This window comes from Sphaeramia orbicularis, chromosome 2, assembly GCF_902148855.1.
Source record: "Sphaeramia orbicularis chromosome 2, fSphaOr1.1, whole genome shotgun sequence".
In the NCBI taxonomy this organism is placed as follows: domain Eukaryota; kingdom Metazoa; phylum Chordata; class Actinopteri; order Kurtiformes; family Apogonidae; genus Sphaeramia; species Sphaeramia orbicularis.
Window position 1 is genome coordinate 30,327,024 of NC_043958.1, and position 15,751 is coordinate 30,342,774.

A 15,751-nucleotide genomic window follows, 5' to 3' on the forward strand; every position below is an offset into this window, starting at 1 on the left:
AGCAAAAGTATCTGATGACACTGTACAGATAGAGGAGGAATAAAGCAGACTGTGGAAGCAATTCACAGACAGCAACAGAACACAGAACAGGATTAGAACACCAAATGAGAATCAGACATTTCCAGATCATCCATCATTTGATAAAACCTATAATCAATATTCAGTTGAGTTTGGATCATTCTGATCAACATGGTTTTAAAATCACAGTCCAACATTTCCTCTATCTTCTGTTTCCTACTGAACTCCACAACTTCAGACCTAGAAAAGTCAAAACTAAACCCAAAAAAAAAAAAAAAAATCTGTTTGTTTCTTTAGATTCTGATCATAATGTGGTCCAACTGCTCTGTAAAGGAACAGTTCCCATAAAACCACTAAACAGGAACATGTGCTTGTATTTTTCATAGTGATACTGACTGTACATATATATGTGTGTGTGTGTGTGTGTGTGTGTGCGTGCCGGGTCGCGTGTGCTCTGCTCTTTTTTCTTTTTTTTTTTCATACTTTATTTACAAAATATTGTATACACATAGACCAGAACATGGCATGGAGAAAAAGAAAAAAAAAAACACAACATAACATAATGCTCGAGGTGAGGCAGGAAGAACTTAAATACAACTAGAAGCACTCGGAGAGCGCAGACCTCCGCCAAGGCTGATCAGTGGCCCCCCCTGTGGGCCCCCCCACCCCTGATCACCACCAAAATTTAATCATTTCTTCCTTATCCCATTTCCAACAAACCCTGAAAATTTCATCCAAATCTGTCCATAACTTTTTGAGTTATGTTGCACACTAACGGACAGACAAACAAACAAACAAACAAACAGACAAACAGACAAACAAACCCTGGCAAAAACATAACCTCCTTGGCGGAGGTAATTACATAAATAGGTAAGTAAATTAAAAAAAAAAAAAAAGTAAAGGAATAAACAAGAAGAAAGAAAAATAAATAAATTAAATAATGAAATAAAAATAAATAAATTCCAACTTAAATTCGTTACATAAGGCTTTAGTCTTCACAGCTTTAGTGTTGGTGCAAAAGTTGAGTGTGTCTAAATAGGATTTCCAGTCAGATTTAAAGAGCACAAAGCTGGGTTTGTGTGTGCTCCGCTCATGGCAGGAGACAGCGGACACTCAGTGACGGGGTCGCATCGTCACACGCTGTGAATGGCGGCTGTCGACGCCAAATTGTGTCACTGTTCCGCCTACTTCCTGTAGCCTTCCTCAGAAGCGTCACGTAATGTTGCCGTGACGTGTCTTGTAGGCTGCTCAGGGGGATTTCCCAGACAGCAGCGACGCTTCTGATGAAGGCAACAGGAAGTAGCTGAAACTAGACAAGCAGGTCCAAACTGCTCCTGTCTGTCAAATGAATGATGTCCACAGTTGGACTTGGAAGACAGTCTGAACCTTTACCAGACTTTCACAGAATGACAAATCCTGTTTCTTCAATATGTTCCAGAGCAAAACCACATCCTCTGTGCCAGTCTGTTTCCAGACAACACTGACACCACTGACACCTGAGTTTGTCTGAATTGGACCTGGACAATCACCTGCTCTGCTGCTTTCACCACCTTTAGAAAAAATACATACATACAAAATGGAACATGTGAAACCTCCAAATGTCCCAGAATGCCTTATGTCACAAGTGTCAAACATGCGGCCCGGGGGCCAAATCCGGCCCCCCAAAAAGTCCAGTCCGGCCCTTGGGATGAATTTGTGAAATGCAAAAATTACACTAAGATATGAACAATCCTTTTAGTTCAGGTTCCACATTCAGACCGATTCAATCTCAAGTGGGTCAGACCAGTCAAATACTATCAGAATAACATATAAGTAATGACAACTCCACATTTTTCTCTTTGTAAATGTAAATATTTTCATGTATTTACATTAAAACAAAGTATAATTTTGCAAAAAATGTGAATCATCTGAACAAATATGAACAATCTGAAATTTCTTAAGAGAAGTACAATTTTAACAATATTCTGTCTGTTACTAAATGTTTTATGCATTTGTAGATCCACTGATCTGCAGGTTCTAATGTACATGTGTAAATGATAAACTGAGGCAGAATATTGTTAAAATTACACTGATTTTTTTCAGTTTGTTCATGTTATTCATATCTTTTGAAAGGATAGTTTGTAGATGTAAACCTTTTCATATTGTAAATGGGTTTTTTTTGCTCTAAAACATAGAGAAAAGTTTGGAGTTGACATTATTTTTATGTTATTGTGTTATTATTTTACCGGTTTGGCCCACTTCGGATCAAATTTAGCTGAATGTGGAACTGAACTAGAATGAGTTTGACAGCCATGCCTTATGTGATGGGATGATTTGATATGAGCTTTTCAGTCAGTAATTTTCACTGTTTGTACCAAAACCTAATCTGTAGGACTAAAGTAGTTCATGTATTTATGAATGAGTCCACATGAAGAATACTGTAGTCATGTATGTGGATGGATGGAGCAGAGGAAGATGGAGAGACTGTGTCCAGTAAACATCTGCCTTCAGACCATGAAGGTGCAGCGTGAGGGTGAAGTGTGTCTGCTCTGCTGGACTCATGGTGGTTTTATGCCGCCCCACAGTTTGAGAACCACTGGATTAGACTGAACTAACATTAGTCCAAGTTCAAGTACAAGCCTGGACTGGAATCTCCAACACACAACCGCAGCTGAACGACACCGGAAACCAACAGGAAACAGGTCAAAGGTCAACCCTGTGAGCCCCTCCCACCCAGCTGAGGACTCCCCTGTCCCACTGAACCCAAACCCATCCTCTATGGACTCATTTCTGGAGGACAGCTGTTGGTTCTGTCCTCATTTACTGAGGTTTTCATCTGAGGGTTTCAGATTGGACCTGCTGACATAAAGGATGGAAGAAGAAGATGAAGAAATCCTGCAGATCTGTCACTGAGGATTCAGCCCAAAGTCCCTTTGATCCAGTTCTGGTTCTAAATGGGATTGAACTGGAGGTACAGTTGGACCCAGATAATGGTTCCTATGAGTCCATGAAGGAACGCCAGTACAAACTGTTGGAAACATGTTCTCTGTTCTGAGTCTAGGGCAGGGCTGTCAAACTCATTTCTTTCATGGGCCACATTCAGCCCAGTTTGATCTGCAGTGGGCCGGACCAGTAAAATAACAGCAGAATAACCTAGAAATAATGACAATTCCACATTTTTAGTGCAAAAAATAACATTAAATGATGAAACTATTTCTGTCCAAAACAAAAAACATGTGAACACCCTGAAAAACTGAAATTTTGGGAGAAAAATAAATAGAATTTTATCAATATTCTGCCTGAACTTATGATTATACATGTGCATTACAGATCAGATCTACCAAGACACAAAACAGGCAGAATATTGTTCAAACTGCACTTATTTTTCTTCAGACATTCCAGGTTGTTCATATTTGTTCAGGTTATTGACATTTTCTTGTTAAAGGAGATCAGAACATAATGTTCTTTGCAATAAATCAAAGAGAAAAAATTGGTGTTGCCATTATTTACAGACATGATGTCATTTTTTTTTTTTTTTCACATTAAACCCAGAAGAACATTTGGAGTCATTATTTCGAGGTTATTATGCTGTTATTTTGGAGTTTGATGTCCTTGACTGTTAATATCTTCAGGGTAATGTTTGCATTTTGCACTTTGTAAATTCATCTTGCGGGCCAGATTGGAACCTTTGGCGGGCCGGTTTTGGCCCCTGGGCCGCATGTTTGACACCTGTGGTCTAGGGTGACCAGGTGTCCCCCTTTGTGCAGGACTGCACAGCATTATGAGCATTTTTACACGTCCTGCAAATTGAGACGATGATTGGCTCTGTCTGTCCAAAGTGCAGGACAGTCACCTTTCACTAAACATGACTTCCATTTTATAGCAGTGACAGCGCTCTCACCATTGGCTGTGTCCGTTGTCAATCAACCAACATACACATGGGGTCAGGAGTCCATCAACCTGTCACCGGCGTCCTCCTGAGCTCCGCCCACTGACACACAAAAAACAAAGGAAAAGCCTCAGACACCGACATGTAAATATTAGTGGAAATCATGGAAACTTCGCACACACAAAAAAACAGATGCAGCTACAGAAAAGAATGGGAAAATGTTTATACATGAGTGAAAGCGCTGGAGGATGACTGACAGAAGGTATTCTGTGAACTATGTCCAACTTATTTCTCCATCACACATGGAGGCGAGTACGACACTGTATGTATGAGATGTTTGGTCAGATTTGATCCAGATTCACTTGAACTACTTTTAAGTTTGGAGTTTGAACTGAGAGACTTGAGGAGACAAAATATGCTTTTGTTTAGTATGAGGATATTTATGTATTTATGTTTGGACATAATTCCACAGGATATTTACTTGATCATATTCTGTTTTTATTACTGTGTTTGAATGTTAAATGTTTGACTGTTCTGTGTTTGGATGCACAAAGGTTTTTGGTTCAAGTAATTTTAGTTTGGCCCCAAGTGGAACCTGTTCTATTTTTGTTGTTGTTATAATAAAATAAATAAATAAATACATAAGTAAAATAAAAATAAATAAATAAAACATTTATTTTTTTTTTGAGAAAATAACTTAAAAAATAAATAAATAAAAAATAAAATAAAAATACAATAAATAAATAAATAAATAAATGAGTTAATTCATTATTAATTAATTAATTAATTAATTAATTAATTAATTAAAAAAGAAAAATAAAAAAAATACAATAAAAAGTAAATAAATAAAATAAAATAATAAAATTTTAAAATAAATAAATATAAAAATAAATCAATAAATTTAAAAAAGGAAACAGCTGTTCAGATGTTGGCCGTTCGGCGTTTTTGTTTTATTGCACAGATTAGTTTACCTTTGAGGGTTCAGAACATGTACTCAAATTTAAAAAAAAGAAGCAGATTTTCCAAAAGTATTTAATTATAATATTTGAGGTTTATTTTTGGAGTTTTAAATAAATAAATGAGTTAATAAATTAATTAATCATTAATCAATTAATTTAAAAGAAAAATAAATAATAAAACAAAACATGCACTAATAGGTTAATTGGTTAATCTAAATTGCCCATAGGTGTGAATGTGAGAGTGACTGTTTGTCTCTATATGTCAGCCCTGCGATGAACTGGCGACTTGTCCAGGGTGTACCCCGCCTTCGCCCTTATGTAGCTGGGATAGGCTCCAAGCGACCCCCGTGACCCTAGTGAGGATAAAGCGGGTTCAGAAAATGAATGAATGAATGAAAACAAAAAATAAAATAAAAATGAAATAAAATTTAAAAAATAATAATAAATAAATAATAAAATAAAAATTTTAATAAAAAAATTTAAAAACGAAATTTTAAAAAAAAGGAAACAGTTGTTCTAATGTTGTCAGTTCTGCCTTTTTGTTTTATTGCACATAGATTAGTTTACCTTTGAGGGTTGAGAACATGTACTCAAAGTAAAAAAAAACAACAAAAAAACAGATTTTCCAAAAGTATTTCATTATAATATTTGAAACTTGAAGTTTCTTTTTTTGAGTTTTTTTACAAGTAGATTTTTTGTGTTGTTTTTACTAGCAAAAAAAGTTGTTGAAACCTGTGCAAAAAATGAAAAAAAATAAATGCCCAGTGCAAAAATATACATAGTGTGTGCAACTAACTGAAATAGTTGTTCTTCTTATTCATAATCTGGACAATAAGAGGCACATTGTTTATAAATCTACCCTTTGTTCCAGCATTCCGGTTACCTGTCCTACATTGTCCCACACAAACACAGCCCTTGTCCCACATGTCACTCGTCAGCCCCTGCTCACCCTAGTTCTGACTCCTCCTCTCATCCACTTCCTGTTGGCTTCATTTCTACTTCCTCTTCAAACGGCAGCAGCTGTGCGTCTCTGCGTCTCTACATGAAGGTAATGTTGGACCTGTTTGACTCTCACCTCCTTCACTGTGGGTTCTTTACTTCAGTAGAAACAGTAGAAACTGAATGAGCTTTAATCCATGTGTTGGAGTCCGTCTGCAGTGACTGTGATCAGACCAAGCCTCAGAGTAGAAGCTGATGTGAAGCTCACTGTTGTTGTTGATGATGTTACTGAGGGTCAGGGTTTGTCTCCTCACTGGTCCATAAAACTCCTCTGGACTATTTCCATTGGACTGGACCGTGTGTTGAACTGGTAACTTTACGTTCAGTGAAAGTCCAGAAAAAGAACAACAGTCGTTAGATTCAAAATGAGGAAGTGAAACTCCGCTGCTTCGTGACAACGCCTTGATTTAATGAAACAGAAACAGGCGCTGAAAAACAGGAAGTGGTTCAAACTGTGTTGGAAACCACAAAGGGAATATATCAAACATAAAATGAAGAAAATAACCCAAAGTAATTTATAGAACAGATTTGGTAGATATTTATAAGGATTTTAGTGATTTACTAAAATTATATATTTGTGTTAAAAAATGCCAAAATAAGCCTGAAAACGGATCTAAAAAAACATCAGTCTTTTTTTTTTTTTTTTTTACTTAAACAAATGGTTCAAATGTGCTGTTCCAGACAAAACTTCACATAAAATCCAATTAAATATGTGAACTAATATGTGTTTCTATGACACCAGTTAGTGTTGGAGCAAAAATGAGCCATAATTCAAATTTCATTCGGGGCAAAAGAAAGTAACAGATCCAACCAGACTATAGTCACAAAAGCACCGACTATTTAGTTTGAAGAAAACAGACACATAAGTTTCCAACTCCAGCTGTATTATATACAACATATGGAATAGAAGGAACCAGTACCTGTCCATCATTGGACTTTCCATATTCATGAACTTCCTCTAATCCAGGGGTTCCCACAGTGGGGTACCCGTACCCCCAGGGGTACTTGGAAGAAGACCAGGGGGCACTGGAAATATTTTTGGAAAAATCCAATAATTTAGTCAACATGTACTGAATATAAAATAAAAAATGAGAATTAATGCAGAAATATAAAACAATAAATACATTCATATAATAGTTTTACTGTCAATCATCTTGTTGAAGCTTTGGAAACATTTGAAGAACATTTATATTTGATAGGATTCAAAATGAGTTTATTTGAGGAGATAAGGAATTATTTTATGTTGATGAACGGATCATTTATTAATTAATGACCAATTTATTTATTTTTCTTATCAGTGACCGAGGGCACTTTTCAGTTTAGATTTGGCACAAAAATTTAATTCAAATAAATATATTTTTGATATATTACAGATAAATATATATTGTTTGTTTACAAAGTTTTGTAAATATAAACTGACACCTTTGGCACAGGAACACATTTGGACTCTTTTTGTTTTCAGCCAAAAATGCTGAAGCCAGAGTTGGGGGTACTTGGATATCAAGGAGTACTCCGCTGCAAAATGTCTATTTCAGGGGTACTCTGCTGTAAAAAGTCTATCTCAGGGGCTTCTCCGCTGTAAAAAGTGTATTTATAGGGGTACTCCACTGTAAAAAGGCTATTTCAGGTGGCACTCCACTGTAATACGTTGGAGAACCACTGCTCTAATAAGAATCTGAGCACAAGGGCTAGTAGATGATGTGCACCTACTTTAGGTATTTTTGTCAGGACATTTTTAAGAAAACTGGATTAAAAAATTCTAGATAATTCACTTGAACCAAAAGTTCTGTTGGACATGTGCCCAATGTTTTTTGTTCCATATATCAAATAAATTGTATAAAGGGAATAAATGGGACTCATTCTGACCCACCCAGTTCTTCATCAGTACATAAGTTAGTGGTCATTCATATTTGTGTACACTTGGTTAGCTTAAATGTTATGGAACCATGTGCTCAGGATGGTTTGGTCCAATATTTAGTACAAGTGCGATAGTCGTCAGTAACGGATCAAAGACAAACACATGCAAAGTTCACATAGTTATCTATAATTTAGGAAACACTTGTTTAAGGTACCTTTAAATAGGTATAAATATCTTTACTTTCTTTCATTTTTATTATCCAGTTCCACAGGTCACCTGTGGCATACCCCAAGGATCTGTGATTGGTCCAAAACTTTTTCTACTCTATATTAATGATATTTGTAATGTTACTGAACTATTAAAATGTGTTATTTTCACAGACGATACAAATGTGTACTGTTCTGGGAAAAAATTAAAGGAACTTTTGTCCTTGTTTGAAAGGGATTTAGAAATTCTTAAAACTTGGGTTGATGTCAATAGATTGTCACTTAACATTAAAAAAACAAACTAAATTTATGGTTTTTGGAAATTGAAAAGAAATGAATGGGGATATTACATTAACCCTTTGATGCATGAACCTGAGTGTTTTTATTCCTCTTTAGGCATGAAAAAAACGATGCCATTGAATTTTTTTCTGAACCTGTTTTTTATGGAGTTACAACAATTGTACACTCAGCCGGACAGCATGTGTTTAATTTTTGAAGAAAAAAACATGGAGGGTCAAAACACAGTAATGTCCCATCAGAGAGGGAACTTTAATTGATTGCCATTCTAACATTTATTTCAATATTAAAGTAGCTCCTTGTTTTGGATAATCCCTTATCGTCCAATTAAAGCAAAAATGAATTTAAAAGTAAAAATGTGGGTCATTTAGTAACACTAATAGGTCAAATTGTCTCTAGAATGTCCCGTCAGAGAGATTTCAAATACCGTGTTTTGACCCTGTATTTAAAACGCAATATCAGAAAGTGATCAACTTTGTGAAAACTATGAAATAATTTTTTTAAATGCAGCTAATCTGATGTTTTCTCACATTTTAACATACTCGAATTCTAGTTATTACTCACTTCATGGAGATAATATTAAAAAAACAAACTTTTTGTTTAAGAAAACTGTTAATTACAGTCTAAAAATAACTAGCAAAGGATTTCCTCTCAAACATGTTAGTGCAGATCAGGTTTATCAAGAACAGTAGAGTTACAGTAATGGTGTGAATGTCAGTGTATGAGATGATGCACAAATGTCCACTGTGTTGTTTGATATGCAACTAAAACAACCAAACCCATGAATATAAAAGAGAACAGCTGGAGAACAACTGTCCACTAGAGTGACCACTGTGCATGAAAGGGTTAAAAATATGTGATGCTGAAATTGAAAGAGTGCTTGATATAACATTTTTAGGGGTTGTTATTGATCATAAATTAACATGGAAACAACATATTAGATATAAAAGGAAAGATTGCAAAGTCAATGGCAATCTTGTAAAAGTTCATAAATATACTGAACCATAAGGCATCACATATAATTTACTGTTGGCTTCTACTTCCTTCTATGTCCTATTGTGTGTTAGTGTGGGGCTGGACGGACAAAACAACAATAAATACTATAGTCCTACAAAAACCAGCCATACGTATTATTAATAAGGACAGATACTATGAACAGACTAATCAACTGTTTATGAAATCCCATATTATGAAATGGAATGATTTGGTTTACTATAAAATAATATAAATAATGTATAAATCCAAATTAAAGTGACTCCCTGTGTGTGTACAAAGGTTCTTCTGAACACATGAGTCTAAATAGGATTTGTGAGATGTTTGTAAATGTGTTGAAGAAAAAGCTAGAAAAGAGTCTACAAGCAGATGTATATGTGTTCAACTATGGAATGAGGCCAGCATGGATTTACCAATGTGGAGCTCATTTTTGGTTTTTAAACCAATGCTGTGTAGGGATAGTTTTGAAGGATACAACTGTTAAGATCTAATAATTAATAAGTAAATCAATTATTTTCTACTCTACATTAAATTCCCATTAATGTGGTTAGTTAAGTTTTCAGTTATTCTGGTTTAGTTTCATGTTTTTGTTTGTTTGTTTGTATTTTTGTTTTTTCTTTCTCCTATATTGAATGCTGGGTAGCTTCATTTGTTCTGTAGGACAGGCATTAATAGAAGCATTCTGCTTCTACCTGGGCCTTTTCAGTCATGGACCTGTTGGTAATGTTCGTAGTGTGGACACTGGTTGGATTATGTGATGACTGAATAAACAATTTCATCATCATCAAGTAAAACTTTAAAAAAAAATTAAAAACACTAATTTCATGGTAATGGATCAAATGCCTAAAATCTCCAGGCCCCAAACTTTACATCAATAAAAATGAGTTTTTGAAAAGGTCGTATAAAAATCTGACCACAGTATGTTGGAAACAGAATAAAAAGGAAAATATGGAAAAAACAACTTCATATATTACATTTGTCAAATATTTACAATATTTCTAAAACAATGAGTAAATTGCTTTTCCCAGATGTGCTTTAGATCAGATCTGCCCGTCTTCAAATGGATGGAACTGTTTTATCAACAGGAATTTTTCAAAACCAAAAACATCCCAAAACTCAACAAAATTTGCTCAAAATAGGGTATTAGGGGACAATTAGAATGTTTGAGCACACGTGTATACCAGCACTGGACCAGTGAACACAGGTCAGAACCACAGCCTTCTGGTGTGGATTTATAGGGGATTCAATGACCTCTGGTCATGTGACCTCTGGTCATGTGACCTCTGGTCATGTGACCTCTGGTCTGGACTGGTTTAGTCTTTCAGGTCTTAATGGAAATCTGAGAAACCATCATCACATGCTCATTGTTCATCATCACCAACATATTTTCTTCCTAGACTTTGAGAATCAGCTGTGCTTGTCCTTCCCTTCAGGTCCCATCATCAGCTCCAGGAGGACATCTAGTGGTCTGACAGTAGAACTACAGCAGAACAACACACATCTGCCATTAAGGCAAGGCAAGGCAGGTTTATTTCTACAGCACATTTCATGTACAAGACAATGCAGAGTGCTTCACATAAAACATTAAAAGCATTACAGCTGAAAGCATGAGAAAAACAAACAAACAAACAAACAAACAAACAAACAAACAAACAAACAAACAAACAAAAAAATCAGACAAACAGATAAAACATAAAACTTTTAGCTTTAAAGGAACAGTGCAGATCTGAACTGATGAATACAAACTCTATTCAAAAGCAGCTGAGAACAGGTGGGTCTGGAACCTGTATTTAAATAAACTGAGTGTTTCAGCTGATCTGAGGTTTTCTGGGAGTTTCTTCCAGACATGTGGAGCATAGAGGCTGAACGCAGCTTCTCCGTGTCTGGTTCTGACTCTGGAACTGACAGCAGACCGGATCCAGATGAACATTACACTTCAACTCACACTCACATCACAAACAGCTTCATGAAGTCCCATCTACATTAAACACACACCATATGGGATGTGGGATGCAGGTCTTGGTCCAAAACCCTGAGTCTGGTTTATCTGTGACCCGCTGGTCCACATCGGACTCTTGTACATCATTGAACCACGTCTCAAACTCTGCTGTTTTCAGTGTTTGGTGTGTGACTGATGTGGATTCAGCAGAATGGATCAGTGTGATGACAGAGAGGAGGGAGCCCCTCCCCCAAAGACCACCAAAAGGAAACCCCCAGGACCTGAACCTGGACCCGACAGACCCCCCAAAGCTCAGAGGTGAGACCACCATCTGGATCTGTCCACCACTGTTCTCCATGTCAGAGCTCAGAACTAAAACCACTGACATCACTATTCACAGACCTGGACCTGGACCTGGAGCAGGATCTAGACCTGGGCCTCTACCTGGATCCAGTTCCTTCAAAAGTGACCGGTCCAGGGGGGAACCACCACATTTTTCCACAGAGACGTAAGTTTGATGTAAATGCCCGATGTGTGGACTGTTTATTAAATCTATATTAAACAGTGACTTTAGTTTAAAGTTTAGAACGTGTTCATTTTCAGCTGATTCTTCACATCATTGAGTCTTTTTCCATGACCATAAAAATCCAATAACTATTAGAAATCAGATCATTGGAAGAACCAGACCTGACGCCTTTACATGCACTTAAATGTGAAACTCCTAAACCCTGGTTTAGACGCTCCAGTCCATTATGGGATGTCTTTGGGAGTTGGTCCGTACATAGTGATGATAGAATCCTACTTCCTGTTATTGTCTTCAACTCCCGTTTGGCTCGGTAACTTCTGTTTAGTAGGATTGTAATAGTTTGTGCACATGTGCAGATGGAACAGAACTAAATCCATCCCATAAACCTATAAACATGCATGAAGACATGGGAGGACTGGAGACACATCCAGCTGTGTTCATCTGATGGATTGTAATCAGATTACTACTGTGATCTGATCAAACACATCTGATTAGACTGTTTCCATGGTCACTGGAAGAATCTGACAACTCCACAAATCAACTCACAATTGGGCGTCTCCATGGTTACTGCCCACTGTGCATTCTGATTGGCTGACAGGTGTCCCTTTGTTTAGTCTTCTAGTGACTGTTCAGTAAATCTTCTTCAGTGTCTGAAATGGCATTTCTATTAGAGCCTGACTGATCTGGGATTTTTGGACCCAATGCCCCAAAGCCACATGGACCATAGTGTTCATATAACAATCATAGAAGTTCCTTCAAACAATGCTCATCCATTATTTTGTTTTTTTTCTCTTCCCATAATTCAACCCCCCCCCCCCCCCCCCACCCTTCCAAGAACATACAGGACACCAACCCACAGAGGGAGGAAGAAAATGAATAAATAAAAGAAAATTAAAAGAAAACATGTGTCACTGTTAAAGTTGTGCAGTACACATTATGATTTACATGGACAAATAATTAAAGTACAAATAGTTGTTTTTAAACTTTTAGGGTACACATGTGTAACAGACAGAGGAGTGAGGCAGCAGGCAGGCAGGGCTGTGATGCAGTTAGTTATAAGGGGGTAGTCAGCCACTGATGTCGGCCTGTTCCTCGACTTACCTCATCAGCACGACAAGCACAGCAGCACCTGCCTGCCACAAGCCTAAATGCCTAGGTATTACAACAATGAGAATCAGGAAAAAGGTCAGAAATCAGCTCAGTTTAAGATTGCAAAGTAAAAATTTGGATCAAAATGTAGTTTTCAAAAAGTACTATCCAATCGTATACTTGTGAGGAGAAAATAATAAAGTTCAGAAGAATAGAGGCTTGATGTAATGCAGACCTATATTGCCAGCAGTTTGCCTTAAGCCTCTGGCTGATAACAATTTCAAAGAAAGAGAATCAAGAAAAATGCTACAAAAATGTTGGATTTAACTTTTCAAAGTCAGAATTTTGATTAAAGTGTAGTTCTCTAAATGTACTTTCAGAATATATAAGTTGGATAGAAGAAAACTTCCTTTTGGATCTGGATAAATTCCTCCGCAGCTGAGTTTGGCAGAATGACCTTCTCTGACCGACTGGCAGTTCCACACTCTGAGAATCCTAAAGGTCCTGGTTTACCCAGAATACACACATCTGGATCAGTGAAACTGGACACACAGTTAGTTCAGACAAAGTACTTCCAGATGATCAAATCCATGTGTTTTTATCTATAAGTTGACGGTCATGGTAATGGCCAGCAGACCCAAGGGGTCTGGACCTCATGTCAAATTGAGAAACAGACATCCTGATTACAGACATCCTGCTGTTGTAAATTTCTAAATACACACTAATTGATGGCAAATTTGATATGTATGTTTTGCTTACCTTCTTATCTGTCTGCAAATGTCCAAATAATTAGGATCTGACACCTTCGAGCCATGCCAGGGAGGAGAATGTGGAGAAAATCGAAAAAAAAATGTAAAAAGCACAAATATTTATACACATACATTTAGTTCAGATTCTGCAGATTAAATACAGAATTGACTGATTACTGTGCGATAGTAACTTTAGGAGTAATTCAGTTTTAAAAGTTAAGAGGTCCTGCTTGGAGTGATTGATACCTGTAAGCTGAAAAAAAAGAGAAATGGAAGAGTGATCCAAAGTATGCACCTGGCACGTGAAAAGCAGGGGGCCGGGGGGGCTTGAGCCCCTGCCGCTTTGATCCTCTGCATACAAGTGCCCTTTTTAGCTTTTTTTTTTTTTTGCGCAAAAAACTGCATGATAAAAATTTTTGTGAGTAAAATTTTGATCAATGCTAATAAATGTTTAGAGTGGTTTAATTTGGCTGTCACTGGACCTGGTCATGGTGCCCTTTCATCTCTGTCAGGACATGCCCCTTCCTCCTGTGCAACCTTGCTTGCAACACACACACACACACACCTACACACACACACACACACACACACCTGTCATGCGGTCTGGAGAATGAACGAGGAGGAGGGAAGATCCGCGATTCCAGGTACATGAGAGTCCACCCACTATCTGCCCAAAACATTCACTTGTCTCTTTTAGACCTGGTCCTATTCTTCAACAATTCTAGTTTTGGGGCCAAAAACCGATGGTAAATGAATAAATAATTCAGTATCATCGTCACATCATGGAATGAGCTCCCAGACTAGCCCACTGTAACAGCTGGTGTCCACCTGAGTCTGAGTCCTGCTGAAGCACTCACACAGATCTGCTTCTGTTTTATTTCCATAAACTGTTGAGTTTTAGCCACAAAATTGTAACACATGCTAATAGTCCTCACTTGCTGAAAGTCACTTTTTCTTCAGTTTTCTGTTTTTGTAGAATACCTTTAAGTTTACTCTGAGCTTTAATGAACATCTACACGATCAGTAAATTAAATATAGGGTAAAGGAAGTGATTTACACTGAAAAATGCAAAACACAGAGGTTTTAATTATAATAAATGGTGATAAAACACATGAGAAACGTTAAAAAGAGAGAAAAAAATCATTTAGAAGCTGCCATAAAAGTACCACTGGGTCTTAATAAGTTAAAATGTGCTGAAATAATTAAATTCTGCTAAACCAATATAAAATTGCATAAAAAGAAAACACATCCAAGTCTTCTTCTCATCCAATACCTAAATCCAGCCCTTTTGGTGTACAAGAGTCATAAAACTCATGTAAAATCCCCCGACTCTTTCATCAGTGCCAACACTTTGACATTTCTGCTTTTGTTTCAGAAACTGCTGGATCCATTCTTGTAATATCTGTGTTCGCCTCAAACATCTTGAGTGAATCTTATTTGAAATAACCACAAACCTCCACAAATATTCCCATCAACCTGCTCAATATTAAATGATACAGCTATAAATACTACAATATAAACTTTATTATTATCATGTAATGTTCAATAGTTTGGCTTGGGTTAACACTTCCTCTACATGGTTCTTTCTTAACTGTGGAAAACCTAAATATCATCATAAATATGGCCTATAATGAAAAGAAACTAAATATTCAGTGTTTCACTGTAAAAGCAGGTGTAAAACCAGATGTAAAATGAAGGTATTTCTAGTTCTTAACATTCACTGTCATGCTTTTATACATAATTTAACATCTGTTTTTAAGAATTTGTCTTGGACTTACACTGCAAAAATCCAAATCTTACCAAGTGTATTATTCTCATTTATTAGTCCAAATATCTCATCACACTTAAAATAAGACAGAATCACCTACAGAGGAACTTGTAAGGGATATTAAAGAACTTATTTTTAGACAATAGATCTAGAAAATCTTACTGAGATAATTTTCACTTGTTCCATTGGCAGATTTTTTTGGTGAATTGAGCAAAAAAAATCTTGAATTAAGCAAAAAAAAAATCTGCCAATGGAACTAGTAACAAATACTAAGATTTCTTGAAATCAGATTTTCCAGATCTACTGTCTAAAACCAAGTTCTTATATCTCACTGAAAAGTTCCTCTTTAGGTGATTTTGTCTTATTTTAAGTGTGATGCGATATTTGGACTATGAATGAGAAAAATACACCTGGTAAGGTTTAGATTTTTGCAGGGTATTAACACACAAAAAATTCTACACATTATATCTTTATTTCCACTT

General features: G+C 36.5%; 3 protein-coding genes across 3 annotated transcripts in view; 2 read left to right on the forward strand and 1 right to left on the reverse strand.

Annotated features, from left to right (window-relative positions):
• Positions 1 to 15,751, reverse strand: part of LOC115433979 (zinc finger protein 271-like) — a gene marked incomplete at its 5' end in the record, with an annotated part of 219,668 nt that overhangs the window by 143,061 nt on the left and 60,856 nt on the right. The gene's annotated exons all lie outside the window — the stretch shown is intronic.
• LOC115434010 (zinc finger protein 431-like) overlaps positions 1 to 15,751 on the forward strand; it is a 215,746-nt gene that overhangs the window by 26,572 nt on the left and 173,423 nt on the right. The gene's annotated exons all lie outside the window — the stretch shown is intronic.
• LOC115433694 (NACHT, LRR and PYD domains-containing protein 12-like) overlaps positions 1 to 15,751 on the forward strand; it is a 41,043-nt gene that overhangs the window by 5,489 nt on the left and 19,803 nt on the right. The window contains exon 2 of the mRNA XM_030155153.1: positions 5,717 to 5,893. Within this exon, the coding sequence (XP_030011013.1) occupies positions 5,717 to 5,893 (177 nt within the window). The remainder of the gene's footprint in view (positions 1 to 5,716; positions 5,894 to 15,751) is intronic.